The sequence below is a fragment of the Anopheles cruzii genome, chromosome 2 (genome assembly GCF_943734635.1).
Source record: "Anopheles cruzii chromosome 2, idAnoCruzAS_RS32_06, whole genome shotgun sequence".
NCBI classification, from domain to species: Eukaryota; Metazoa; Arthropoda; class Insecta; order Diptera; family Culicidae; genus Anopheles; species Anopheles cruzii.
Genome location: NC_069144.1, coordinates 2505094 through 2531672, shown reverse-complemented (window position 1 = coordinate 2531672; position 26579 = coordinate 2505094). Strand labels below are relative to the sequence as shown.

General features: G+C 53.6%; 6 protein-coding genes across 6 annotated transcripts; 3 read left to right on the top strand and 3 right to left on the bottom strand.

Annotated features, from left to right (window-relative positions):
* Positions 1-15: 15 nt before the first annotated feature.
* On the bottom strand, positions 16-4329 carry LOC128268389 (uncharacterized). Its single transcript, XM_053005462.1, has 6 exons — positions 4082-4329; positions 3236-3549; positions 2427-2485; positions 2244-2367; positions 210-2172; positions 16-145 (listed from the first exon to the last, which is right to left on the bottom strand). Exons 1-6 carry the CDS (start codon positions 4327-4329, stop codon positions 16-18), a joined length of 2838 nt encoding a protein of 945 aa, XP_052861422.1.
* Positions 4330-5721: 1392 nt separating this feature from the next.
* Positions 5722-10233, bottom strand: LOC128277470 (ubiquitin-protein ligase E3A). Its single transcript, XM_053015926.1, has 5 exons — positions 9926-10233; positions 8763-9377; positions 7687-8641; positions 6664-7620; positions 5722-6593 (listed from the first exon to the last, which is right to left on the bottom strand). The coding sequence occupies exons 1-5, from the start codon at positions 9967-9969 to the stop codon at positions 5931-5933; spliced, it is 3234 nt and encodes a 1077-aa protein (XP_052871886.1). The 5' UTR covers positions 9970-10233; the 3' UTR covers positions 5722-5930.
* A 292-nt stretch (positions 10234-10525) lies between these two features.
* LOC128277806 (F-box only protein 42) lies at positions 10526-12708 on the bottom strand. Its single transcript, XM_053016333.1, has 2 exons — positions 12495-12708; positions 10526-12418 (listed from the first exon to the last, which is right to left on the bottom strand). The coding sequence occupies exons 1-2, from the start codon at positions 12613-12615 to the stop codon at positions 10584-10586; spliced, it is 1956 nt and encodes a 651-aa protein (XP_052872293.1). The 5' UTR covers positions 12616-12708; the 3' UTR covers positions 10526-10583.
* A 150-nt stretch (positions 12709-12858) lies between these two features.
* Positions 12859-13295, top strand: LOC128268036 (enhancer of yellow 2 transcription factor). Its single transcript, XM_053005032.1, has 2 exons — positions 12859-12949; positions 13010-13295. The coding sequence occupies exons 1-2, from the start codon at positions 12897-12899 to the stop codon at positions 13236-13238; spliced, it is 282 nt and encodes a 93-aa protein (XP_052860992.1). The 5' UTR covers positions 12859-12896; the 3' UTR covers positions 13239-13295.
* Positions 13296-14001: 706 nt separating this feature from the next.
* On the top strand, positions 14002-19392 carry LOC128277868 (eIF-2-alpha kinase GCN2). The gene is made up of 6 exons (XM_053016456.1): positions 14002-14058; positions 14141-14295; positions 14366-16605; positions 16686-17555; positions 17631-18222; positions 18303-19392. The coding sequence occupies exons 1-6, from the start codon at positions 14002-14004 to the stop codon at positions 19282-19284; spliced, it is 4896 nt and encodes a 1631-aa protein (XP_052872416.1). The 3' UTR covers positions 19285-19392.
* Positions 19393-19736: 344 nt separating this feature from the next.
* LOC128269415 (zinc finger and SCAN domain-containing protein 25-like) lies at positions 19737-24170 on the top strand. The gene is made up of 6 exons (XM_053006873.1): positions 19737-19815; positions 19869-19983; positions 20061-20531; positions 20871-21045; positions 23912-24055; positions 24157-24170. The coding sequence occupies exons 1-6, from the start codon at positions 19775-19777 to the stop codon at positions 24168-24170; spliced, it is 960 nt and encodes a 319-aa protein (XP_052862833.1). The 5' UTR covers positions 19737-19774.
* Positions 24171-26579: the final 2409 nt, after the last annotated feature.

Sequence of the window (26579 nt, the reverse complement as noted above, 5' to 3'; positions counted from 1 at the left end):
GCAGCACCAGTCACGTTAACAGGAAAGCGAGGATCGTAACCGAACCCGTGGACCGGGATAGTTGGTCGCCAACGCATGCTGCCGACTGAGACGCACCGGCTTCGCGGCCACTTCCATTTCCGATGGTTCACTCTTGAGCAGTAAGCTGGCAAAAGGCAAAAAATTAGTTCAACTTATAAGCTCCCTTCAACTGGCGCCCTGCTCGTTACCTATTCTCAGAGTTGTACTGTCGAAATTCCAGTATCCGAACCGGTAGTGGGTACGGTACGCGATTGCAGTGGGTAGCGCACCGGAAGCGCTTCGGACTTCCCTCCTCACCATACCGACAACCGGCGGTGTGATAGCGCTTCAACGAGAGCGGCGGAAGATCGGCCACCGCTTGCTCCGGGTGTTGCCGTGACAAACGACCCATCCGCAGCACGTAGCGGATCGTGGCCTTCCACCAGGTGCGCGCACGGACACCGGCAACCGACGTCGACGATCGATCGTCCGACAGCACGCTGAGGCTATTTTCGCTGCGGTTGGCGTACTTTGGGCACCACTCGCGGTACGCGTCGAAAAACATAAACTTGTGCTCGACCGACGAAATGCGATGATGATGGCCCCGCTTCAGCGACGCCTGCGTCGGTGTGTTGAGCCGTGTGATGAGCGAATCCATGTTGCTGCTGCGGCGCTTAAGCCCCTTCTTGCGGTGCTGCAGATCGTGTGCGTCCTGCTCCTCCGATCTGCGCTCCGAGCGCTTCGACACCTTCACGTTGATCCGCGGCTGGCCGTTGTTCGCGTCCCCGAAAATGCCCCTCACTTCGGCAATCTTGATCAGGTACTTCGAGTCCAACCGGATCACCTCCTTCCGCTTGACGAGCGACAGAAAGACGCCCGCCTCGCGGAAGTCCAAACAGCCGTCCTTCTGGGGACAAAAGTCGGGCAGCTCGGCCACCTCGAACTGATCCTCGGGCGGTACGTTTACGTCTTCGGCGGAGTTTCTGCGCGACCCCAAACCACCGTCCCCACCACCACCGTCAGCACCATCACCAGCATCGGTGAACGCCCCTTCGGCTGCCTTCGGACCACGGCCCAGCAGCCGGTTAACGAGCGTATTGCCGGCGGCTTCGGCCAACGCCGCCACTTCGCGCTCCTTCATCGCCCTATAGTGCACATCGAACGCCTTCTGGTTCGTGTACTCAACGGCCCCCTGCACCATGATGACGTTCTCCGTGTCCACGATCGAGTGCGTCTGGTACAGCACAAACTGTACCTGTGGCCGCGACATGGCTAGCTTAAGGGTGGCCCGCTGCTCCTCCAGCAGCTTCGTCACCCGCCGCCGACTGTCGTCCGTCATCTCCGATTCCGACAGCATCTCCAACATCGACAGATCGCCACCCCGGCTGCAAATCAAATCAATCGGATCACCGACCGCACTGTACGAGCTGGGAGGGTTCGCCAAAATGCCTACCACCTTGTCCACCACCGGTGATCCGTGCGGAACGTCGGCAAACGGCTCGGCAAATAGGCGCACATTGGTCACCCCAAGATCGGCCATGTAGGCCCGGTACTCGGCCAGCTTCGTGCCACAACCGTAAGCCACAAAGTTTCGCACCCGATTACAATTCGCCAGCAGCGTGGCCAAGTAAGCGGTCGATCGTGGAGACGCGATGTGCGTCTGCACTACGTCTCCCTGCACCTCGAAAAAGTCCAGCAACTGCGAGAACACCGACGGTCCGATCATGAACGATCGGTCCTGGATGATGAACTGATGGTCGGTAAAGATGGGTGACTGGAGAAAGCGTGATTTGTCCTCCGGGTATATGAACAGCACCTGCGGACAGAGGCGGTCCCACTTGTAGCGATTGACCGACAGCGGCACGTACTCGGTTTTCTCGCGCGGCGCAAACAGATTCAACAGACTCATCTTGTTGCCGGCCGGTGCCGGTCCCTGTTCCATCAGCTCGAACCCGAGTCGCCGCAGCGTATCGTTGGCTTCCAGTTTCGTGCGGATCCGGAACACGTTGATCCAGCCCGTCACGATCGGGTTTGAGACGACGATCGCCACCTTATCGTCCTGCAGGTGAAGGGGCAACAGACACTGCAGATTGTGCGCACTGTTCTGGATCCGGATGCGCGTCAAGGCGGCCGCTATTTTGATGCTGTTCTGTTCGAGGCACCGCTCTATGTCTGCAAAACACAGAGAGAAACGCTTGTCGTAAGCAGTAAGTCGGTTGCCCGAAGCCGGATACGGGTCTCACCGAGGAGATTGGCTTCCCGAAAGAGTTCGTCCTTCTGCGGTACGGTTTCCGGTTCCCGTTTGACAAACTTCCGCAGGTACATATCGTACAGCAGCAACCATACGCGAGTGGTTTCATGCGCAAGCTGTGGGCAATCAATGACCTATCAACTACCGGCCGGCCGGATCGACCTTGACTACTTACCGCCGGGTAGCTGCCGTAGAAGCGAATGTTTTTCAGTGCCTGTTGAAGTACGAGCTTAACTGTGCCGCGGGCGGACATCGGAGTCGGGGGTCATGGACATGGAAAAGAGCGAACAAAATTATTCCCAAACCGCGAGCTCTGGGGTATTCGTGTCCCGGTCATAAAATTTATATCATCCTTTTTATTGCTTTCCAATACCCGGTGGCCCAATCAGTCGTTTGAATTGATTGATGGTAGGAAGCGACCCGCTGCTGGTGCTGCCACCGCCACAGCTTGCGTGACGGTTGTCGCCGGCCCAGCCCGTTTAAGCCGGAGGTCCGTTAGCGAAGGGCGTGCGAATAGCATGATACCGGAATTGCCCCCTGGCACGAAGGATCGCACAGGAATTCACGGTCGCTCGTCGGATTACTTTAGAGACCGCCCCGACCGAGCACGGCACGGCACGACGGTGGCCGGCACGAAGCGAACCTTTCTGCGTGACATCTTTATAGCCCTCCCCGAGAAGGGCTCCGTGGAAGGAGGTGCTAATGTAAAGAATTGTTTGCTGAATGCACACCGTTAGAATGGCCGAGCTCTGGGGCGTTTATCAGCTACTTTGCGATGTCACCACCCGAATCCCGATAAAAGATAAAAAATCGCGGCAAAACGCACACAATTGGGACCCCATGTGAGGTAGAACGAATCGGCACCGTAGCGCACTGCTTATCGTTTGAATCTCGACCTCGACCGGCACCCAGAACCCCCGGAAGTAGCAACAAGTAAAGCCCCGATTGAAGATTGGATACAGCGGAAGCCTAAGGGCTACTTACACCGATAGACGTCGTAAATCATGGAGTACACTTTGCGCATCTCGTACTCGTCGTCGAACCGCACCGGAAGCGGAGGTTTGTGGAGCAGCTTGCCGGCCCGCACAATGTCCTCCAGCCGCCACTGGTTGTACGCATCGATGTCACAGAAGTCGATCGGATTGTCCAGGAAGCACTGGCGTCGCCGCCGGCGGTAGGCGGTGGAGCTCGAGTCAGCAGAAGCGGGCGACGTCCTCGTGGAGACGACCTCGTCGATGGACTTGGCCCGTACCTCCCAGTACGTGTGGTCTACCTTCTCCAGCGAGCTCTTCAGCTGTCTGTCGGAACGTGTGCAATCGTTACGGGGAAGGGGCCATTAAATAGGGTCGGCAATTATTATTGGTGCGTGCGTGTCAGGAAAACGGAACCACTCGAGAACTTGCAAGTAATGTTCCGCCGCCACCACCGCCGCCGCTGCCGCCGTGACCCGTGCCGTACGACTGCAATGCGACTGTGTTCCCACAGGATGCGGTCGTGTCGTCGTTCGCGTGAAGGACGAAGGACACGCGGACGATCTAACGTCGACGTCAACGTGGCGTGGCGGTAACGGGTTTTGAAGAATCAATCAACCCGCGACCCTGTTGGCTGTTCCGTTTCCTGTCCCGACGAACCACAAAGCCGTGGCCGTTTACCCGTTGAACGACTTCTTCTCGCGTTCCCGCTCAATTGCACGCGACAGACCGCCGAAGTGCCCCCTCTTGCCAACGCCGGGTCCTTACGGTTCCGTCGTAAATTACACTGTCCTTGAGCTATTGAACTATTTTTACGCACACACACCCACCTCGGTTTCCGGGACCACATTATACTTACATGCCCTGGTCGGCCGCTGCATTGATCCGTTTCTGTTGCTCCAAAAGCCGAAAGTATTGTTTTAGCTGCCACTCGAACTCGCTCGGCAGTTGCAGCATCACCCGATCGGTGGCCGCGATCGTGTGTCCGAAGGCGATGATCGATTTGGTACCGAACAGCTCCTCCAGCACCATGAGCTCGCGCAGAATCTCGGGGTAGACGGAAAATATGTCCGCCCGGCTCACGTAAAACAGGTGATTCGATGCCATGCCGATTTCCCGGGTACAGCGTCGATCCTCGAGAGAGATATCCTGAAAGATCCACGCCCTGTGTTGTCCTATCCGGACCGAGTCCACCGCCAGACTGAGGTCGGCCGGCCGCCGACCGAAAGTGTGCAAGGATGTGTTTCCCGCTCCCGCTTCGGAAGAAGATCGGCCGCTGACACGCAAGCGAATGCCATCGTCGCCGGAGGGCTGCGGGACCGGGCTCACTTCCGTTTTCGCCGTGTAGCAGAGCGAGAGAGCCGCGTGGCCGTTACGGCATGTGCCCTAGTTTAGGGTGCTCCCCACCGGGAATGCATTATTTGTTTAGGAAGCGACGGGAGAAAGGTAGTACACGCGGCGAACGCGAAGTAATCGGAGTTTGTGAGTTATAGCAAATGTCACCAGGGGGTGGTACCCGCGCGGTGGCCGTGGCACGCACGCAAAGCGCCCGCCAGAAGTTATTCCGCAGAACGCTTCACCGAACGAAGTTCATTTCGGTGCAAGCGGACATTCGGGGGTTCCAGCGTTTCGTCGAAATTTCGGTAACGTTCCTGGCGGCGGTAATGATTTACTGTTTTACCTCGTGAATCACACCTAACGCCCCAGAGGGCCCCCTCTCCGGTAAAAGGCCGTTCTGGGGCACAAAGTGCATAAATTATCGCTCGCCACCTTACCGGGCGATGGCACGCAAAGACAAAAAAGTTTCGCCACCACCAACCAACGTCCGGGGAAGTTCCCCGAGAACTTGCCGCCGGAAAGTGAGCAATGGGTTCGTAGCGGGGGCAAAACTTTCAACAACACCCACCGCCGCACGCGGTACGGCCTCTTCAGTGAACGGCGCTTCAGTAGCGTAAAGTGGCCCATTCAGGGGGGTGATAATGATCGAACTATTTGCCACCGGTGCCAAACACCGGGGACACGAATGAACGTGAGCTTGTTAACATCGTTCGCCATAAACTTATGGTTATTACTATCCTTTTTGGCCAATGTAACGAAGTGTCTGCTGAATACATCATTTTACGGTAGCCCTAGAGCCGATAAAAGATGGCGAAATGGTGCAGGCCAACAGCAACCGAAGCAGTTTAACCTCGTGACCTTACGCGCATTCTGATTGGGCGTCCTGCTTATCGTTTGAACCCCGGGACAGCAACAAGTAAAATGAACGAACATGAAATACGCTTCACCGAGGCTCACCGGTAGATTGGGTTTGTTCCGGATTGAAGATTACGGTAATGTGCTCCAAAGAGGCTAACAAAATTTCTAGATGTGATATTACACTACAAACGGTGCTAATTTTGTTGGAATTCGCGGACATCAGTTCTTTCGTTCGTCAAGAGTTCTTACAAGTCGACCAAAGTGTTCCTTCAATATTCTTTGCTTTATACTGCAAAAGTCGAGCTTAACGTGGAGGGACTCTAACATTGATTCGTTCCAAAAAACACTCGGATGTAAGTACGGGGAGAAAACGATAACGGCATACTCGGGAGCGGGGCGGAAAGAGAAACCAGAAATCACAAATATCAAAAAAGGAGTGAACAAAATAACGACACACACGCCGGTAGCAGCGACCAGGTTGCAGAGCACCGCTGGAAACTGGGGCCCCTCCGTTACAGCATTCCAAAGCCCTTCGAGTAGTTTATTGCCTTCAGCAGCCGTTCCTCGAGCTTCTCTTTGGAATCGTACTCCGGCAGCAGCAACACGTTGAAGCACGTGTGGCTCGTGGGCAGCCGATCGCAGTCCGGGCCGTTCCGGGCGATGACCAGCTTGAGCCGGCTCAGACCGCCGACCGGTACCCGGTCGGAACCGGTGGTGAACTGGAGCAGCTTGCGCTTCGCCTCAACCGACAGGCCGTGCACGATGGTCCAGAAGTCTTTGATCGTCTGCGAGTCGGCCGTAAAGCCGGCCTCGTACTCGGTCGACTTTTCCAGCTCGTTAAAGTCAAACTCTTTGCTCCCGCACACGATCAGCTCCACCTCCTCGGGCCGGAACAGCAGGTGAAGCGGGCTCTCGTCCGTCACCATCTGGAAGCCGCGCCGGAACGCGTGGAACTGCTTCTCCACGCTCTGGTTGAGCAGAAAATCGCTGTACAGATCGACAAACTCCTGCTTGTTGTCCTGCGTGACGAACGTCTTGTCCCCGTCCGCCTTCAGCTCGTGCTCGAGCGTATTGCCAAACACGTCCCGGTAGCCGATCTTGAACGTTTGCATAAACACTTCCTCCATGTCGTTCTCGGTGTACTCCAGCAGTGAGGTCAGACTGTTGAAAAGGACCTGGCAGGAAGGAATTCATCGTCAAACGAAATGTGGCCCCTTCGACAACAACAGACCCGCAGGCCCTTACCGGATTGAGATCTTTCAGGTCCAGGAAGGATCCCTTCATGCCCATCAGCTTCCGGTAGACGACCATCGGAAAGTTGACCGCCAGAATGATGTTGTTGTAGATGGCCAACCCGAGCACGATGCCGATCAGCGTGAACTGGGCCTCGTTTTCGAACGACATCGAATTGAACCACACCGTGTTGGAGTCATCGTTCGACACGAACATCCCGTAGTCGGGATTGAAGATCTCCTCGATGATCAGCTGGAAGAACTCCTTGGACACGCCGCCCTCGTCGATGCCTTGCTCGCCCGTAAACTCCACCACCAGCTGCTTCTTGAGGTCCTTCGGGTTCGACATGGCAATGATTTCCAGCTCGACGAGCGCATCGTCGATGATGTGATCGCGCCGGATCCGCAGGTTCAGGAACGGGTTCAAACTCTGCAGCCCCGCGTTGCTGCCGATGTTGGCGTTGTGCAGGTAGCTGAGGCGCCGCTCGGAGAACATGCGGATGCGCGAATCGTAGTACAGGGCCAGCGTTTTCGTGGCCGGCGTCAGGATGAACGAGTAGTACATGAAGCAAAAGTGCCGCGATCGCGTTTCGCCCGCCGCCTGGCTTTGCGCCATCTCGGCGGAAATGTTTTTGTACACCAAATAATCGTGATCCATCTCGATGTGCTCGCACAGCGTCTCGTTGTAGAACTCTCCGTACGGTACCAGTGGCCGGCGGCAGTCGAGCGGATTCACGTCCAGTTCCTTCGCTAGTGGATCTTCGAATTTGCCCTTCTGCTTACCGCTCTTTCGCTCGCTGCCGGTCCCACTGCCGGCATCGTCGTCGTCGTCGCCGCCCATCATCGTCAGATCGTCGTCGTCCTCCGCTATCAGCGACAGGTAGGTCGGTAACGACGTGTCCCGCAGATCGGTCTCCCGGTAGTGCTTTGGTTCCAGCTCGCCGGCCAGAATGTTTGCGTAGAACACCAACTGCGAGAGAAAGAGAGAATGAGATTACCGATCGTAGATTCCGGGACCTTCCGGAACGGGCCGTACCTTCATGGTCCGTATCGCATTGCAGACGTCATCGTTATCGTGCACCCGGACGTGCCGGTACGAACTGGGGGACAGTGTCGAGATGGTGACCAGCTGCTGGAGTTGCTGCAACAACGGGTGGATACTGTCCGGGCAGTTGTGTGCCCAGACGCGCACCAGCCGTGCCTGTGCCGACACGGGCAGATACGAGACCGCCGAACAGATGCGTGAAAACGAACCATCCAGCAGTTCGGCCGAACCGATGAGCAGCGTCTCGAAGACGATCACAAACACGGTCACGATCGATTCGAGTTCCTCCGCGGTGGTCAGTTTGATGCGCAGATCCCTCGCCAGCGAATCGCCGAGCGTTTGGAGCGCATTGTTGATCGGCCCAAACACGGTCGGCCGCGCCGCGTACAGGGCCTTGATCGAGCGCCGTAACGATGCTAGGTCGACCGCGGTATGGTTCGGGTCGGCCGCTTCCTGAGGTGACTCCGCTGCCGGTGCCTTGCTGTCCTCGTCCTTATCGAGATCGCCCTCGAGCGATCGCAAGTCTTCCTTTTTCATGTTCCGCAAATCACCGGGCGGTGCCCGGGCCAGCACCCGGTCGATACTGGACGTCGCTTTGCTGCGCTGAAAGCTGGCCGCCAGCAGATGGTAGGAGGAAAATATGGCACCGAGCGGTCGGATAAGCAGCGTGTCCGATCCTGCCGCCGTACACTGGTCACTAAATTCCTGCAAAATCTGTTCGTCCAGATACGGCGTCGTACTGCTGGCGCCTTTGCTGCCGCCAACGGGGGCACTGTCGCCGCGCGAGTTACTCGGAGTTTTCACACCACCCCTACTGCTGCTACTGCTACTACTGCTACTGCTGCTGGTAGCGTTCTTCCCCGCCGGACTGTGCTCCATTTCTCCGATTCCGTCGGAACACTCCAGCGGTGTCATGGTGTCGTCTTCCATCGATTCCTGCACCGAGCTAGAATGGAAAGTACTGGAGCGATCAAGTAGACACGAAAACACAGCACACTGGGATTGGTTTCGTGCATTGAATGCAAGCAAAACGAAACGAAGCAGGCCAAGCACACGCAGAAACGCACCTTTCGTAGGCCACCTCCATACATTCCGGCCGCTGATTGGTAACTGTCGCCGACGCCGTCGTCGCCGGTGACAACCGTGGACTGGTTCGTCTTGCTTGGGTACACTTTTTGTCCGCCGCAGAGGAACTACCGCTTGCCGTGTACTTTTGCTCCGTTTTTTGCACCTTAGAAGGCTGCGCCTCGTAGCACAGGGTTGCCTCTTGCGAGAACAGCTGTATCGCACGAGCGGCGGCCGCATTCGGGGTGAGCTTTTCCACCTTCCCGCTCGATGCGCAGTGCTTGTTCGTACAGGAAGGGTTCCCGCAACCGTCCACCAACTGGTAGAAGTACTGTTCGATCAGCTTCTTTGCCGAGGCACGCTTCATCTCCTGCTCCTCGTTGGCTGCCCGTCTACCGCCGGCCGATCCTTTGGACGACTGAGCACCCGTTTGGGGCGCCACACGCACCACCACATTGGGATGATCGCTTTTGTTCGCTCGCGCACTGCGATTGGAGGACGATTGGCCGCAGGCACCATGCGGCATCCGCACGGTCTGTTGGTTATTCGAGTTTGCTTCGTCACTCTCAGCATCCTTACTAGATCGCGGAGCCGTCTGTGACGATTCTTCATCGTTTCTGAAACATGACAGAGATCGGGGAAGCCCCGCGTGTGTTGTGATATGACCCGCATACGTCCTCTCCTGGCCTGGCGGGGCGTTCACTCTGAGATACGGCCTCCTAGATCGGCAGCCGTAAAAAGCAACATTCGCAGCACGCAAGCAACACAATCGAGGGGTGCACTCGAGGAAAGCAGAGTGCCCTAACATACTCACCGCGGGACGCGAGATTGGGAATTGCAGGTGGCCACCTGTAAGCGGTGTGTCCGTCAGACCCCGCACGACCAGTTAAACTGAAATTCGATAATCAAACTGCTGGCCGCTGGAAGCACACCGGCTCACGACGAACTTCTTCGTTGTTATGGAAACAAAGAAGCTCCTGACGACCAAATTAACCTTCGAGCGGAACAGTGACACGGCCATGAGCTCCGCTCGGAAGTGTAACGGACGGGGCGGGAAGGCAAGAACTTGACGGGTGCTGCTTAACGGCGCGCGACTGTGACAAGCAATTTCTTTTCCTAGTAAAAGTGAAATGGCCAGGGTGGCGGTGCCCTGAGTGTATTTTACCTTGAATCGTCGTCCGAGAGGCTCTTTTCTTTTGCAGTGTTCATAAAAACGGACGCGGTGGCGATGTGTTTTCTCGTGTCCGTGAGAGATCCGTTTCAAGCGGGTCGGCGGGGGACAGGAGTAGCCGCTTTCACGGCGGCTGCAGACCCGCGTAAACAAAGCACACCGAAGGATCCTTTGCACTACGATGACGGGCGAAATCGAGTAACCCTCGACAATGACGAGATAAGCCGATGAGACGATGAGTCGCTCACAAAGGTCGGCGCTTCAGGCCAACAATCTGGATCTGTTCGGCGGCGGGCAGACGAATACGAGTGCGGCGGCCTCACTATTGTTTAATCCTTTTTCTGGCGCTCCAATTGATCCATCAACACCCGAAATCGGACTTGATTCGCACTTCGACCTTTCGCCACTGACAGCAGTGTTGCCAGCAGGGCAGCCAGGGCTCACAGTGACCGGTGAGAATGTGAAAGCACAGTGATGAGAATAGCATTCGGTTTATTTACTCTTTCAAACTCTTTTGGAAATGGAGATTATTACGCGACCAGGAGATTTGTCATCAAATTAACGCTAAATTAAAGCCCCAGAAGCATCCTTGTACCACGGCTAATGTTATTTGCATGATCTACACAATCAAATCCGTCGGGCGCCGCCCCGTTCAAACGACCGCCGTCGGAACGGTTAGAAAGTGCACGGAGTTCGAAACGAACATGTTTTCCGAGCGAACCTGTGGATTTTTGTACACCCCACCAAACACGATCAGTTCCCCGTTGCCGCTGACCATCGTCGAGAAGGTGTAGTGGTCCGGTGCGCCCGCTATCTGGCCGCTGTTTTTCAACTCTTGCCACTCGATCCACGGTTCGCCGCCCCCCGACGGCAGTATGTTCGAGACGTCGCACACATAGATCGCCAGACCGTTCCGTTTGCAGCGCTTCGGCGTCACGGGTTCCGACACGGGTTGTAACGCGTTGCCGGCGGGAGCACCGTTACTCGGCCCGCTCACTGCTGGTGCCGCTGGCGCCACTTCCGGCGCTGCCGCCGCCGCCGTCTTCAGAGAACCTCTCTGAAGACGTGCGTCCGGAGCCGGCGGCGGCGGCGGCTGTTCCTGGCCATCCTTTTTCGCGCACTGTACACCGAACAGCTTGGCCTCCATTTTGATCAGCTGCTGTAGCTGCCGTTCGCGGGAACTGACGGCCCGGGGCATGGACGGGGGAACACTGAACGCCGCCATCTCCATGTGGCTCTGCTCGGGCAGGTTTTGCTGGTTGAAGCGCTTCGGTAAGTGATCGTCGTCCGAAGATTGTCGCGCAAAGGCGCTCCGTATGGTGTGCAGCGGCAGTGGCCGTATCGTGATCAGTGGCCGTGTGCTACTGGGGCTTTTTGGAGCACCCGCTCGCAGCCCCGACGGTCCGGGCTTTGGTTCTGACGCACTGACACCATTACTGACGGGCGCGGCCGCAGCTGCAGCTGGTGGTGGTAGCGGTGCTGGTGGTGACGGTAACACGGGGTTGCTTCTCTGTATCCTGGGCGAGGCCGGGCGCGCCACCGGAGGTGCCGGTTGCGCCGGAGGAGGTAAATTCGGTCGCTGTAGCGCCGCCGGTGGGTTCCTGGGAATGTTCGGTTCGCGATGGGAAACGATCCGGTTCGGGCATATGCGAATAATCTGAAAATCGTTGGGTGACGTCGGACCGAGCACGATCACCTTCGAGCCGACGTTACACGCCGGGTAGCACCAGTTTTGTGGATGCGGTCCCTTCCGGTTCCGGATCTCGACACGCTTCCAGCTCCAAGTGTCGCGCTGCATGTCCAACAGCCACGCATCGTTGAACGTACGATTGACGCCGCCGGTCCCACCGAGCACCAGGATGTGGTCCTCACCGACGGCCATCTGGTACTGGCCGTACCGGGGCGGTGGTTTCCGGTTCGAAACCGTCGGCTTCTTCCAGGTCAGCTTCTCGAGGTCCAGCACCCAAATGTCGTTGGACGTGTGCAGGCTTTCCTGGTGCATCACGTAGCCCCCGAACAGGACCATCTTGTTGCGGTGCACCGTCGCCGAGTGCCCCGTCATGGGTGGCGGCCCGTACGACGGGTTGTTGTGGATGGTCCACCGGTTCTCGGGAATTTTGTACACGTGCAGATCGTCGATCAGGGTGTACATATGGAGCACGGTCGACGGGTGACGCCAGCCCCCGAACAGTATCAGCGAGTCCCGGTGGCACACCAGCGAGGCGCCGGCCTTCGGCGATGGGTACGTGCCCATGGCGATGGGGCGCACCCATTCCCGGCGTGACAGATCAAACTTCCACAGATCGTTGAACGTCGTATCGTGCGACGACGCACCACCGAACACGTACATCGAGTTACGGTGCATGGCACTGGCATGACCGAACCGGGCCGCAATCCGGGGGTTCGAACCGCACACGTTCTCCTCCCAGCAGAGATTGAACTCCACGAGCCCCTTGTACAGGCTCGACTTCTTCCGGGCATGTACATCTGCAACAACAAAAACAGTGAACCCGAACGAACGGTTGGAAAACTCCGATTCCTGCGTCCCGCCAATGGTACTTACTGCGCGCCAGCAAACTCCAACGCTTGCAAACTGCGGCACACTGCTCGAGGTCAAGATAGGGCGGAAGTAAACTGAACACAAACTCGAGGATTTCGTTCGGCAGATCATTTATGTTTGCCATCCCAAAGTCTCAAAGACAACCAACAACTACTTGGGCGCAGAACACGAACCGTAAAAAGCAAACAAATCTAACAATTGCCCTTCGATTGTGTCCCTTTTGGTGGTGTTGATGCAAAGTGGAAAATTGTGGAAAATTGACACTGAACATCTGATGCGGCCCGGTGAAAATGATCACACGATTGTGGCGAGACGCGAACCCTGCGACTTTTCACCAGGGCGATTGTCAGTCGTTTTGTTGTGTTGACATCAACAACATCACCGGATCATTACCTCTTCGCTCCGATGTACAGTAAAAGTGTCGATCAAATGACTATCCTGTGCGGTGACCGGACAAAGTAAGTACCGTAGAGCCGTATTCGCACGGGTAGCGCGTTCATCGGTACGCATCGCTCTAGGCTAAAGGATTTGCTTCGGAAGCGGCTCATCGAGAGCGGATGGTTCGACCAGGTGCAGCTCCTCTGCCGGAAGGCCATCACCGAGAGCGAACTGAGCAGTGTCGATGCCGTGGTGCAGCACGTTACGCCTCAAGCGCGGGCAATGGTCCCTGACATCGTGAAAAAGGAGCTGCTGTTTAAGATCCGTTCGATACTCAGTGAACAAGAGAAGCACCAGATAGACGTATAGAAAGGCGACCGAAAACACTCAACATTGATTGTGAAAAATAAAGTATTGTCCATAGTTATTCCGTATTTCAGGCTGGGTTCAAGCATTCTGTTGTCCTTTTCCGAATACACTCCGCAGCCGAACTCATCGGGCGGCCGGTGGTAGACAAAAGCTATTACAAGCATCATTAAATGCCGTTGATTAATCAGTTTCAACGTCGGGTTTGTATGGACTCGCCGGCAAACGTACCGATTTGACCTTTTAGCGTCGGCAACGTGGCGATCGAGAGCAAGGACATATCTCCTTTTCTTAACTTCCTTCCCCTCTACAGCGACCCCGTGACGAGACGCTCCCTCGATCCTGGTACTGGCGCGCAGGACGATCCTTCTTAGGACATAAAATTATTTTTACAATTATTGTACAATGAGCCAAGAGTTGTTTTATGAAATTTAATAATTTATTGACTATATACTACCGGTACAGCGGTTAAAAAAGGTTGCGCCTGTTCATTCCGTTCCATTGGACAAGATACCCTGCAGCTACAGCGCTGTCAAACTGCAGGAAGGTCCGCGTTCGCGTGTCTGCAACTCAGGATCTCTACACCGGGCGGGCTCATCGGTGTGTAGCGTAATTTAATTAATTTGTTTTGATCGCGCAAGTGCCGCGCGTCATAGTTTGAGTTTGTACACGCCACAGAAATACTGCTGATTGTGGCAAAAATCTGCCCGCGTGGGGCTAGTGGCCATTATGGAGTAGTCGGTTGCTTTGTTTGGCGACTCACAGAATGGCGCAGCGAGAAACGCTACGCGAGCGCCAGGAAAATGAACTGGAAGTGATAAAGGTATAAGGGGGGCCACCGGCGTGTTGGGTATTAAACATATGGTATAATTGGCATTCGCGTTCTCGTCTCCCCCCACGTGTAGTCCATTTTTCACGATGAAGTCGAAGATTTGCGCCCTCGAGGCAAGTGGAAACCATTGGAACTGCAGCTACATCTGACGCCCCAGAAAGGATCGGCAAAGGAGGCGTACGTAAAGGCTGATCTGCTCGTCAGCTGTTCACCAAAGTATCCCAAACAGTGAGTGAGCCGCGCAGTGGTTGCTTTGTGCGAAACGGTAGTGTTTAACCGGTTCACCCGGTTCTTCCAGACCACCGAAGGTAGAGCTCCGGAATGCCGTTGGACTTCCGGATAGCTTGGTGCGCGAGCTGACCGAGCAGCTGCAGCAGCAGGCGGAGGAGCTGAAGGGCGAGGTGATGATTTTTCAGCTTGCCACCACCGTGCAGACGTTTCTGCACCAGCACAATGTCCCACCGAAAGGCAGCTTTTACGATGAGATGCTGGCCAGCCGGCAGAAGCAGGCGTTGGCGCGCGAAAGCACGCTCGAAGCGGAAAAGGTCCAGAAACGGCAGGCGATCCGCGATGAGCTGCAGCGGTTGAAGAAGGAGCTGCAGCGGACGCGCCGCGAATCGCGCCACAGTTTGAACGAATCGAGCCCGATGCACCGGATGCACCACGCCAGTTCCTCGACCGAGAACAGCGACGGCGTGTTCTGTCTCGAGCACCGTCGGAGTGAGCTGTTGTATCTTCGCGACGGTCGGAAAGTGTTACGCGGTGCTTGCCTTGGCCACTCGCAACGTGGCTGCATCACGTTCCCGGGAATCGACCAGCAGACGGGTGAACTGGTCTACTTGACCGAGTGGACCGTGTACTACGATGGGGAGCCGGATGCGGAGTGTAAAACCATCCGAGGGCGCCCGGTAGAGACGGTGGTGGCCGACATCGAGCGGCTCGTGGACGGGCTGACGTCGCTGAAGCACAAGAACGTGATCGCGTACGAGAGCGTCCTGTGCCGGGTGGGCAAGGAAGCGCTAACGCTGTTCGTGGCCCAGGAGTTTATTCTCGGCACCAGCCTTTTCAGTATTTCCGGCCCGCTCGGGTGGAGCGTCGAGGGAGCAAGCATGGTGGCCAAGGGCATCCTCGAAGCCCTGATCTACCTGCACAACAATGGCGTGTCGCACGACAACGTGTCCGATTCGACCGTGTTCATGGACAACGCGGGCATGGTGCGCGTGGCGGACTTTCGCCTCATCCCGTTCATCATGGAGCTGACCGACGGGCAGTCGTGCCGGACGGCCGATCTGCCCGCCCTCGGCACACTGATCGAGGCCCTGCTGGCGCCGCACTCCGAGATGAAGGATTTCATCGAACGGTGCAAATCGGAACGCACCATCTCGGCCACCGATTTGCTCGATCACCCATTTCTCCGTCCAATGCTGTTGCACCCGACGATCGAGCCTGCCACGGTGACGGCCGCGATCGATCGAGCGAAGCGTCCCCAGCAGGGCACGGCGGCTCCAAACTGCGTGGTGCCGTACATACTGTCGCCCCTGGCTAGCAGCTGTGCCGTGACCGGGCTCGAGAAGTCACGCATACAGACGGAATTCGAAATCCTGTCCTACCTCGGCAAGGGCGCGTACGGTGATGTGCTGAAGGCGCGGAACAAACTCGACAACCGCGAGTACGCCATCAAGCGCATTCGGTTGCCGGCGCGCAGCAAGCAGTTCTACAAGAAGATGACCCGCGAGGTGGAGCTCCTGTCGCGGTTGAACCACGAGAATGTGGTCCGTTACTACAACAGCTGGGTCGAAGCGATCAGTGCCGCCGATGCGGCGATCTCAGCCGGCGACGGCCACAGCACACAGCTAAGCAGCTGCACCGATGGGTGGTCCATCGCTAGCACGAGCCGACCGAGTGACCGGAGATCGGCCACCGCGGTAGCCGGAGCCACAAACGTCCCGAAGAAGGAACTGCACGACAAGAGCAACACCGACTGGTTGGTGGACTTTATGCCAAACGATTCTAGTAGCGACGATGAAGACGATGAGAGCAGTAGCGAAGAGGACTCCGAACCGGACAGTGGAAGCAGTAACGGCGCCGGTCCCGTTAGCAAAGTGCCCGATGAGGACAGTTCCGGAGGGATCGAGTTCATCGGCTCGAACGGTGAGGTGGCGTCGTACAATAGCTTCAGCGAGGGTGTGTCCGTGGTTGCCGAAAACGGTGGAGCAGCGATCGCGATCGCGGAAGGCAAGCCGGCTGTCGCGCCGGGCGGACCGGAGGTACTGTACATGTACATCCAGATGGAGTTCTGTGAGAAGTGCACGCTGCGTACGGCGATCGACGGCGGCCTGTACCAGGACGTCGATCGGGTGTGGCGCCTGTTCCGTGAGATCGCCGAGGGCCTCAGCCACATCCACCAGCAGGGCATGATCCATCGCGATCTGAAGCCGGTCAACATTTTTCTCGACTCGCGCGATCAGGTAAAGATCGGAGACTTTGGGCTAGCCACCACCAGCATTGTGGCGCTACAGAATCAGGGCCAGGCAAACGGTACGCGCGCGCTGACACGATCGCGATCGTGCTTCGGATCGATCTTACTCGTTGCTTTCCCTTTTCTTTTTTTTTTGTAGGACATTTGGCCGTCTCGGCGAGCCCCGCCCAGATGGGCAAAACGTCCGACGCCATGGGCTGCTCGCTGACGGGGAAGGTTGGCACGGCCCTGTACGTTGCACCGGAACTGACCGGTAACGCTTCCCGCTCGACCTACAACCAAAAGGTGGACTTGTACTCGCTCGGCATCATTCTGTTCGAGATGAGCAGCACTCCGCTGGCTACCGGCATGGAGCGGGTGAAGACGTTGATGGATCTCCGCTCGGATCGGGTACGGCTGCCGGAAGCGATGCTGTCCGATGGCCGCTGGGCCCGGCAGGTTCAGGTGATTCGCTGGCTGCTCAATCACGATCCCCACAAACGACCCACGGCCGAGGAGCTGCTGTCGTCCGAGCTGGTGCCACGCACCCGCCTCGAAGCGGAAGAGATCCAGGACGTTGTGCGGCACATCCTGTCGAATCCGCAGTCGCGCCACTACAAGCACCTCATAGCGCGCTGCTTTGCGCAGGAAAGTGACACGATCTGCGAGCTGAGCTACCATTTCGACATGGTGCCGATGGTGCCGATTTTGCCCCGCTTCGACTACGTCAAGGCGCGGCTGGTTGCGCTCTTCCGGAAGCACGGTGCGGTCGAGGTCGTGACGCCACTGCTGACGCCCTTCACCAAGCATCAGGCCCGCTCGAACACGGTCCGGTTGATGACACACTCGGGCAGCATCGTGACGCTACCGGAGGACCTGCGGCTGCCGTTCCTTCGGCACGTGGCCCTCAACGGCATCCGGCACATCCGCCGGTACTCGATCGGGCGGGTGTACCGCGAGAAGAAGGTGTTCAACTTTCACCCCAAACAGGTCCACGAGTGTGCGTTCGATATCGTGACCCCGAGTAGAGGTGGGTTGCGATCGTCCTCGATCGGTGGCGGAATGTGGGAATGATGATGGGAATGATGTGCCTTTTTGCTTGCAGGTCACCTCATTACCGACGCGGAACTGCTGGCGATCGCGTGCGATGTGCTGCGCGAGCTCAATCTGCTACAGAACCGGAACGTGTTCTTTCGCCTGAACCACATCGGGCTGCTGCGGGCCCTCCTGGCACACTGTGGCGTACCGGCGGACCGGTACCGCGAGCTGTTCGAGCTGGTGTGCGAGTTTTTGGACGACAAAATCTCCAAGTTTCAGCTGTCGGCCCTGATCAACGCGCAGATCGGTGGTCCCGGGTCGAAGGTTAACGTGGCCTACCTGTGCGACGCACTGCAGCTCGAGGTACCGGTGGACCAGCTGGGTGGCACCATACTCAAGACCATCATCCGGGGCAAGGGAGAACCGGCCAACTTGGCCAAGCTGGCCGTCCGCGAACTGGAGCTGGTGGTTGCCCTGGCGCAGCACCTGGGCGTGCAGTGTCCGCTGAACGTGTGCCCCGGACTACCGGTGAACTACGAGCGCGCCAAAAGTGGCGGCGTGGTTTGGCAGCTGCTCGGGGAACTGAAGCCGAAGCGCAAAAATCCGCTCACAACGATCGCGGTCGGTGGACGGTACGATGGCAAGCTGCACGAGTTCCAGTAAGTATTGTTTGGGGCCAGGCCACCAAATACGGCCACCCAACTGCGCTGAAACGAATCCTTTTTTCCTCCCCCGGCAGGAAATCCGGCATCAACAATGGCCTTCCGGTGCCGAAAGTTGAGCTGAGTGGGGCCGGATTTTCCTTCCTGCTCGATAAGCTCGTCAACGCGATCGCACACACTGCCGGTTACGAGCCGATCGAGGTGATGATCTGTGTGACCGGTTCGCGGCCACAGCTGAAAGAGGTCGCCACCGTACTGCGGCCACTCTGGTCGAACGGCATCAAAACGGCGGTGGTCGAAACGAGTGCCGGTGCGGTCGATGATCTGGGCAAGGAGGCCGGCGCGAAGGTGGTCGTGCTGATCGGGGATGGAGGCGAGCTGCGGGTGCGATCGTGGGACCACGATCGCTTCCAGGAGCGCCACGTGACGCGTCCGGATCTGATTGCCTACGTGCTGAAAACGTTTCGCACAGATGCGGCCACGAACGATACATCGCAAACGTCACTGCTCAGTACGTCCCTCGGCGGCGGCTGTGGCGGTGGCGGCGGCGGAGGCGGAGGATCATCGTCTCTGTCCTCGTCGTTTTGTGCCTCCTTTTTGCCATCCTCGTCGGCGGCCAACCAATCGCAGTCGGCCAATTGCGGTGCCCCGCCGCTCGATCTCGTGTTTCTCACGACCGAGAAGGTCAACACGAGCAAAAAGCGTCGCTACGAGCACCAGGTCGAGCACAAGCTGTCGGCGGTGCTGTGCAAGTTCCATCGGAAGGAAAAGGTCACACTCATCATGGTGGATCTACCGAGTTTGCCGTTGCGCGGCCTGGTAGGTCTGATCGATCCGCTGGAGTGCGGTTCGCAGGAGGACGACGATGATCTGCTCGCCGGCGGACCGTCTATCGATCGGGCCGAGTTGCAGTGCCTCTGCGAACGGTACCCGAAGTACAAACGGCAGCTAACGGAGCTTTACAGCGAAATAGTGGATCGGTTCACGCAGAGCAAAGGCCGAACGCCGATCGTTGGCGTGTACAGTGTCATCGATACCTTTTGTCGTCTCATTCTGTGAATCTCTCGTACGACGGACGCGCAGATTATTAGACGACAGTGTTTTACAACGGAAACCCTCTCTACAGTACGGCATCTTTGTGTATCATTAAATGTGGCTTATTTGTAAACGAAGAAAATAAATATAGATGTAAACGATAGAAAATTGTCTAAAATTAGTACACCACCACATTTGTAGGGTTTCTTTGGTGTTTGTTCCCGATGCGGGAATCCTTCTGCCATCGGCAATGGTGTCTTTATCGCGAATACTAGAAAACTGTAGTGCTTAGCGGTGTTAGGCACCGTAGCAACCGTTGGAAACAATGTCGTTCGAATGTTGGAATTGACAGCATCCGCTACTCACAGCAACAGTGACTGACCGTCTTTTTGCTCCTTGGGCCGCAAAACAGCTGTAAAAAATCGAAGATTGTCAATTGCAAACACACACCTTTGTTTAGTAAACAATCGCAAAGCGGCCAAGATTTTCTCTGTTAAAACCTGTTGAAGTCGAAATGGAAACTGCTAACCCTTCTAAAGAACCATTTGCAGCCGCGTAAGTTGCCGGGAGACAAGGCTAAATATGTGTAATAACAAATATCTTTCTAGAACCTCGCCCATGTGTCGAAGGTGGCTGTCGGCTGATAGTGCTTTGGAGCCGGTCACTTCCGACGAATCGGTCGCGTATCTTTTGCAACAAATATTCGCCTGTACAAAAGTTCAGGTAACATGCCCTTCTAAAGTGGAATTCTCTCCGGCTTTCGTAACAACGATTGCGACATGGTCTTCATCTTTTTACAGAAGAAACTATTGGCAGAATTTCCATCGTATTTGTGTTCGACCTGCACATCGCGTTTGGATTTGCTGGATATGTATCGCTCGCTGTGCACTCTAAACAATGTCAAAGTCGCACGGGTTAAGGAAGAACTGGACACCACCAATTTGACCGGTCCCGAAACAACTGGAGAGCATTCTGACTGTGGCATTCAGCAAAGCGATGGTGTTGAATCGGTGTGGATCAAAACTGAGGTTGACGCAGAAGATTCGGAAGAGGATTATCAATCGAGGCAAACGGTTTACGGTTATAATCGTCATGACGATTTGTTTGAGGCAGATGGGGAATCGCTGGAAACACTTTTGAAACGTGAACCAACGGACGAACAGGAGAAGGCTCAGCCATCAGATGCAGATCCGAAACATAAGCATAATATTCTCAAAACGAATCCTTTCGATGTCGAACGAGAAGCTTCTGTTGAAGGAAGCACCATCACGGTTCCTGACGACCCACCATCAACTTCAGGTCAAAATAATTCGTGGATCAGGTGTGAAACCGAAGGCCCTGAATGGAATCAAACGGATACTAATGATGAAGAAAAATCAGGACACGATGCTAATCAATCCGTAGTCGGTGAGCAGCGTTTGTTACCGTCGAATGAACGACAAAGTTTCCAACTGGATACCACCGCTGCAGAGTTCTCAGTGTCTACAACGCAAAGCCCAAAAGTTACTGGTACTAGAAACAAGCAAAAGCACCAGTGCCCTCACTGTTCCGCCACGTATCCAGACACATCCAAGCTCAAGAGTCACATCCGCACTCATACCGGCGAAAAGCCATTCCTATGTGAAGTCTGCGAAAAAACGTTCCATGCGGCACGCAACCTACGCATCCACATGCAAATTCACGAAAAGGACCAACATCAATGTCCTCATTGCGCTGGTAAATTCGCACTGCGATCCCATCTTAAGGATCACATTCGGACTCATACCGGCGAAAAGCCTTTCCTATGTAAAGTCTGCAGCAAAGCGTTCCATGCGGCAAGCAACTTGCGAATCCACATGCAAATTCACGACAAGGACCAACATCAATGTCCGCATTGCTCTGACAAATTCGCATTGCAATCCCGTCTTAAGGATCACATTCGGACTCATACCGGCGAAAAGCCATACGTGTGCAAAGTCTGCAGCAAAACGTTCCATGCGGCACGTAACCTGCGCACCCATATGCAAATTCACGACAAGGACCAACATCAATGTTCTCACTGCCCTGGCAAATTCGCACAACAATCCCAGCTTAATGATCACATTCGGACTCATACTGGCGAAAAGCCATACGTGTGTAAAGTCTGCAGCAAAACGTTCCATGCGGCACGTATTCTTCACGTCCATATGCAAATTCACGACAAGGATCAACTTCAATGTCCTCATTGTACTCGCAAATTCGCACGGCAATCCCAGCTTAAGTATCACATTCGCACTCACACTGGTCACGAATAATCAGTTCGGTTCGTCAGTCGTGAGTCAGTAGTTTCGGTATGCAGTTTGTGGCAAGGCGTTTCAGGCGAAAACCTTTCTGCATAATCCGATGAACCGATTCACAACAAAGACAAAACAAAAACAGCATTCGGAAATTCAGAATAGGCACAACCTGAATTAAATTTTGTTTCATAAATTCAATTTGAAAGGCCTCAGATACTGGCAGATATTTTATATAGAGATGAATGTAAGGCTATTGCAGCCCAAAGTCTCTATAATACAGAAGAAAAAAAAATGGGCTTTTATAAAAGAATAAATTCGTTAAGAAGGAACATTATAGTTGTGATAATGGGAACAGGATGACTAAAATATGGTTTAAATAACAATCATCTACTAACATATCTTGATTTGAAGCTTTCTGCATCTTTCTTAGGGCAATAATAAAATATTCCGGACACTTCAAAACACTGAAAAAACCAATAAATTCTACCAATCCGTTGACAACGATTTCGTTTGAATGAACAAATTGACAGCATTTCGCAACTCACAGCATCTCAGTGCGACCATCTTTTTGTTACATGGGCCACAAAGAAGCTGTCAAAAATCGACGATTGACAATTGGAAAGAAACTTTTGTTTGGTAAACAATCGCAAAGCGTCCAAGATTTTCTCGGTTAAAACCTGTTGAAGTCGAAATGGAAACTTCTAAACCTTCTAAAGAACCATTTGCAGCCGCGTAAGTTGCCGGGAGACAAGGCTAAAATATGTGTAATAACAAATATCTTTCTAGAACCTCGCCCATGTGTCGAAGGTGGCTGTCCGCTGATGGTGCTTTGGAGCCGGTCACTTCCGACGAATCGGTCGCGTATCTTTTGCAACAAATATTCGCCTGTACAAAAGTTCAGGTAACATGCCCTTTTTAAAGTGGAATTCTCTCTGGCTTTCGTAACAACGATTGCAACATGGTCTTCATCTTTTTACAGAAGAAACTATTGGCAGAATTTCCATCGTATTTGTGTTCGACCTGCACATCGCGCTTGGATTTGCTGGATATTTATCGTTCGCTGTGCACTCTAAACAATGTCAAAGTTAAGGAAGAAGCCAATTTGACCTGCTCCCAAACAACTGTAGAGCATTCTGACGGTGCCATGCAGCAAAGTGATGGTGTTGAATCGGTGTGGATCAAAACAGAGATTGCCGCAGAAGATTCGGAAGAGGATTACCAATCGAGTCAAACGGTTTACGGTTATAATCGTTATGACGATTTGTTTGAGGCAGAGGAAGAATCGCTGGAAACACTTTTGAAACGTGAACCAACGGACGACCAGCAGCAGCCTCAGTCATCGGATGTAGATCTGCAACATGAGCATAACATTCTCAAAACGGATTCTTTCGATGTCGAAGGGGAAGCTTCTGTGGCAGGGAAGACCATCACAGGTCCTGACGACCCGGCATCAATTTCAAATCATAACAATTTGTGTATCAAGTATGGCACCGAAGGCTCTACATTGAATCAAATGGATCCTAATGTTGACACAAAAACAGAACACCCTGGTAATCAATCTGTCTCCGTAGTCGGCGAGCGGCGACTGTTAAGGTCAAATAAACGGCGAAGTTCCCAAAAGGATATCGCCGCTGCAGAGTTCACAGTGTCTACAATGCAGAGACCAAAAGTTACTCGTAATGTGCATAGAAACAAGCAAAAGCACCAGTGCCCCCACTGCTCCGGTACGTATCCAAACGCATCCAAGCTGAAGATTCACATCCGCACTCACACCGGTGAAAAGCCGTTCATGTGTAAAGTCTGTAGCAAAACGTTCCATGCAGCACGCAACCTACGCCTCCATATGCAAATTCACGACAAGGACCAACTTCAATGTCCCCATTGTCCTGGCAAATTCGTACGGCAATACGAACTTAAGGATCACATTCGGACTCATACCGGCGAAAAGCCATTCCTATGTAAAATCTGCAGTAAAGCGTTCCATGCGGCAAGCAACCTGCGCATCCATATGCAAATTCATAACAAGGACCTACAACAATGTCCTCATTGCACAGGAAAGTTCACTAAACGCTACATGCGTGTACATTTGCAAATTCACGACAAGGACCAACACCAGTGTCCTCATTGCCCCGGCAAATTCGCACAGCAATCCTATCTCAACGATCACATTCGGACTCATACCGGCGAAAAGCCATTCCTATGTAAAATCTGCAGTAAAGCGTTCCATGCGGCAAACAACCTGCGCATCCATATGCAAATTCATAACAAGGACCAACATCAATGTCCTCACTGCCCTGGCAAATTCGCACTGCAATCCCATCTTAAGGATCACATTAGGACTCATACCGGCGAAAAGCCATACGTGTGTAAAGTCTGTAGCAAAGCGTTCCATGCAGCACACATCCTACGCATCCATATGCAAGTTCACAACAAGAACCGGCTTGAATGTCCTCAATGCCCTAGCAAATTTGCACGGCAATCCCATCTTAAGGATCACATTAGGACTCATACCGGCGAAAAGCCATTCGAGTGTGAAGTCTGTAGCAAAACGTTCCATGCAGCAAGCAACCTCCGCGCCCATATGAAAACACACGACAAGGACCAACCTGAATGTTCTTATTCCGCTCGCAAATTCGCACAGTAATCCCAGCTTAAGAAGCACATTGGCAATCACACCGGGGAATAGTCATTCCGGTATGAAGTTTATTGCATTTCAGACAAAAGCCTTTCTGCTTCAACCAATTAACCGATTCACCACACGGACAAGAACTTGCTACAGCGTTCTGAAATTGATAATAGGCAACAACCTAAATTTAATTTTATTTCATTAATTTGTGGCTATGTAGTAAACATCGATCTGAGATGTCTCTTATAGATCAATAAACGATAGCAATCACAAGCCAACCTTCGGCGTATACAGACGTGTATTCCAACAGTGATGCACGCTTCCCCCAAAATTTTATCTGAAAATCCTGAGATACTGGTTTTTTTATAACAGCAAAAAACTCGTCAAGAAGGAACACGATAGTTGTGATAAGGGGAACAGGATGACTAAAATATAGATTAAATAACGATCATCCACAAACATATCCTGATTTTAAGCTTTCTGCATCTTTTTTAGGGCAATAATAAGATATTCCGGACACTTCAAAACACTGAAACAAACAATAAAAAAACGATTTCGTTCGAATGAACAAATTGACAGCATTTCGTAACTCACAGCATCTTTGAGTGACCATCTTTTTGTTACATGGGCCACAAAGAAGCTGTCAAAAATCGACGATTGACAATTGGAAAGAAACTTTTGTTTGGTAAACAATCGCAAAGCGTCCAAGATTTTCTCGGTTAAAACCTGTTGGAGTCGAAATGGAAACTTCTAACTCTGCTAAAGATCCATTATCAGTCGCGTAAGTTGCCGGGAGACAAGGCTAAATATGTGTAATAACAAATTTGTTTCTAGAACCTCGCCCATGTGTCGAAGGTGGCTGTCGGCTGATGGCGCTTTGGAGCCGGTCACTTCCGACGAATCGGTCGCGTATCTTTTGCAACAAATATTCGCCTGTACAAAAGTTCAGGTAACATGCCCTTCTAAAGTGGAATTCACGCCGGCTTTCGTATCAAAGATTGCGACATGCTCCTCAACTTTTTACAGAAGAAACTATTGGCAGAATTTCCATCGTATTTGTGTTTGACCTGCACATCGCGATTGGATTTGCTGGATATGTATCGCTCGCTGTGCACTCTAAACAATGTCAAAGTCGAACGGGTTAAGGAAGAAATGGACACCACCCATTTGACCGGTCCCGAAACAACTGTAGAGCATTCTGACGGTGCCATGCAGCAAATCGGTGGCGTTGGATCGTTAGTTAAAACAGAGGCTGCCGCAGTAGACTCGGAAGAGGATTATCAATCGAGTCAAACGGTTTCTAATTTAAAACAGATAAGTAGTACATACGATTATAATCTCCATGACGACTTGTTTGAGGCAGAGGAAGAATCGCTGGAAACACTTTTGAAACGTGAACCAACGGACGAACAGGAGGAGGTTCAGCCATCAGATGCTGAGCTGAAACATGAGCATAATATTCTCAAAACGGATCCCCTCGATGTCGAACGAGAAGCTTCTGTTGCAGGGAACACCATCACAGGTCCTGGCAACCCAGCATTAATTTCAGATCAAAACCATTTGGGTATCAAGTATGGCACCGAAGGCCCTAAATGGAATCAAAAGAATCCTAATGGTGAAGAAAAATCAGGACACCCAGGTAATCAATCTGTCTCCGCAGTTGGCGAGCAGCGACTGTTGAGGTCAAATAAGCGACGAAGTTCCTACTTAGTGCCTACAATGCAAAGCACAAAAGTTACTCGTAATGTGCATACAAAAAAGCAAAAGCACCAGTGCCCCCATTGCTCCGCCACGTATCTAGACACATACAAGCTGAAGATTCACATCCGTTTTCACACCGGTGAAAAGTCCTTCCAATGTGAAGTCTGTAGCAAAACGTTCCATACGGTAAGCAACCTGCGCGTCCACAAGAAAATTCACAACAAGGACCAACATAAGTGTCCTCATTGCCCTGGCAAATTCGCACTGCAATCCCAACTTAAGGAACACATTCGGACTCATACCGGCGAAAAGCCATTCCAGTGTAAAGTCTGTAGCAAAACGTTCCATACGGTAAGCAACCTGCGCGTCCACAGGAAAATTCACAACAAGGACCAACATAAGTGTCCTCACTGCCCTGGCAAATTCGCACTGCAATCCCAACTTAAGGATCACATACGGACTCACACCGGTGAAAAGCCGTTCATGTGTAAAGTCTGTAGCAAAACGTTCCATGCGCAACGCTACCTGCACCGACATATGCAAACTCACGACAAGGGCCAACATCAATGTCCGCATTGCCCTGGCAAATTCGCACTGCGATCCAGTTTTAAGGATCACATTCGGACTCATACCGGCGAAAAGCCATACGTGTGTAAAGTCTGCAGCAAAACGTTCCATGCGACACGTAACCTGCGCATCCATATGCAAATTCACAACAAGGACAAACATCAATGTCC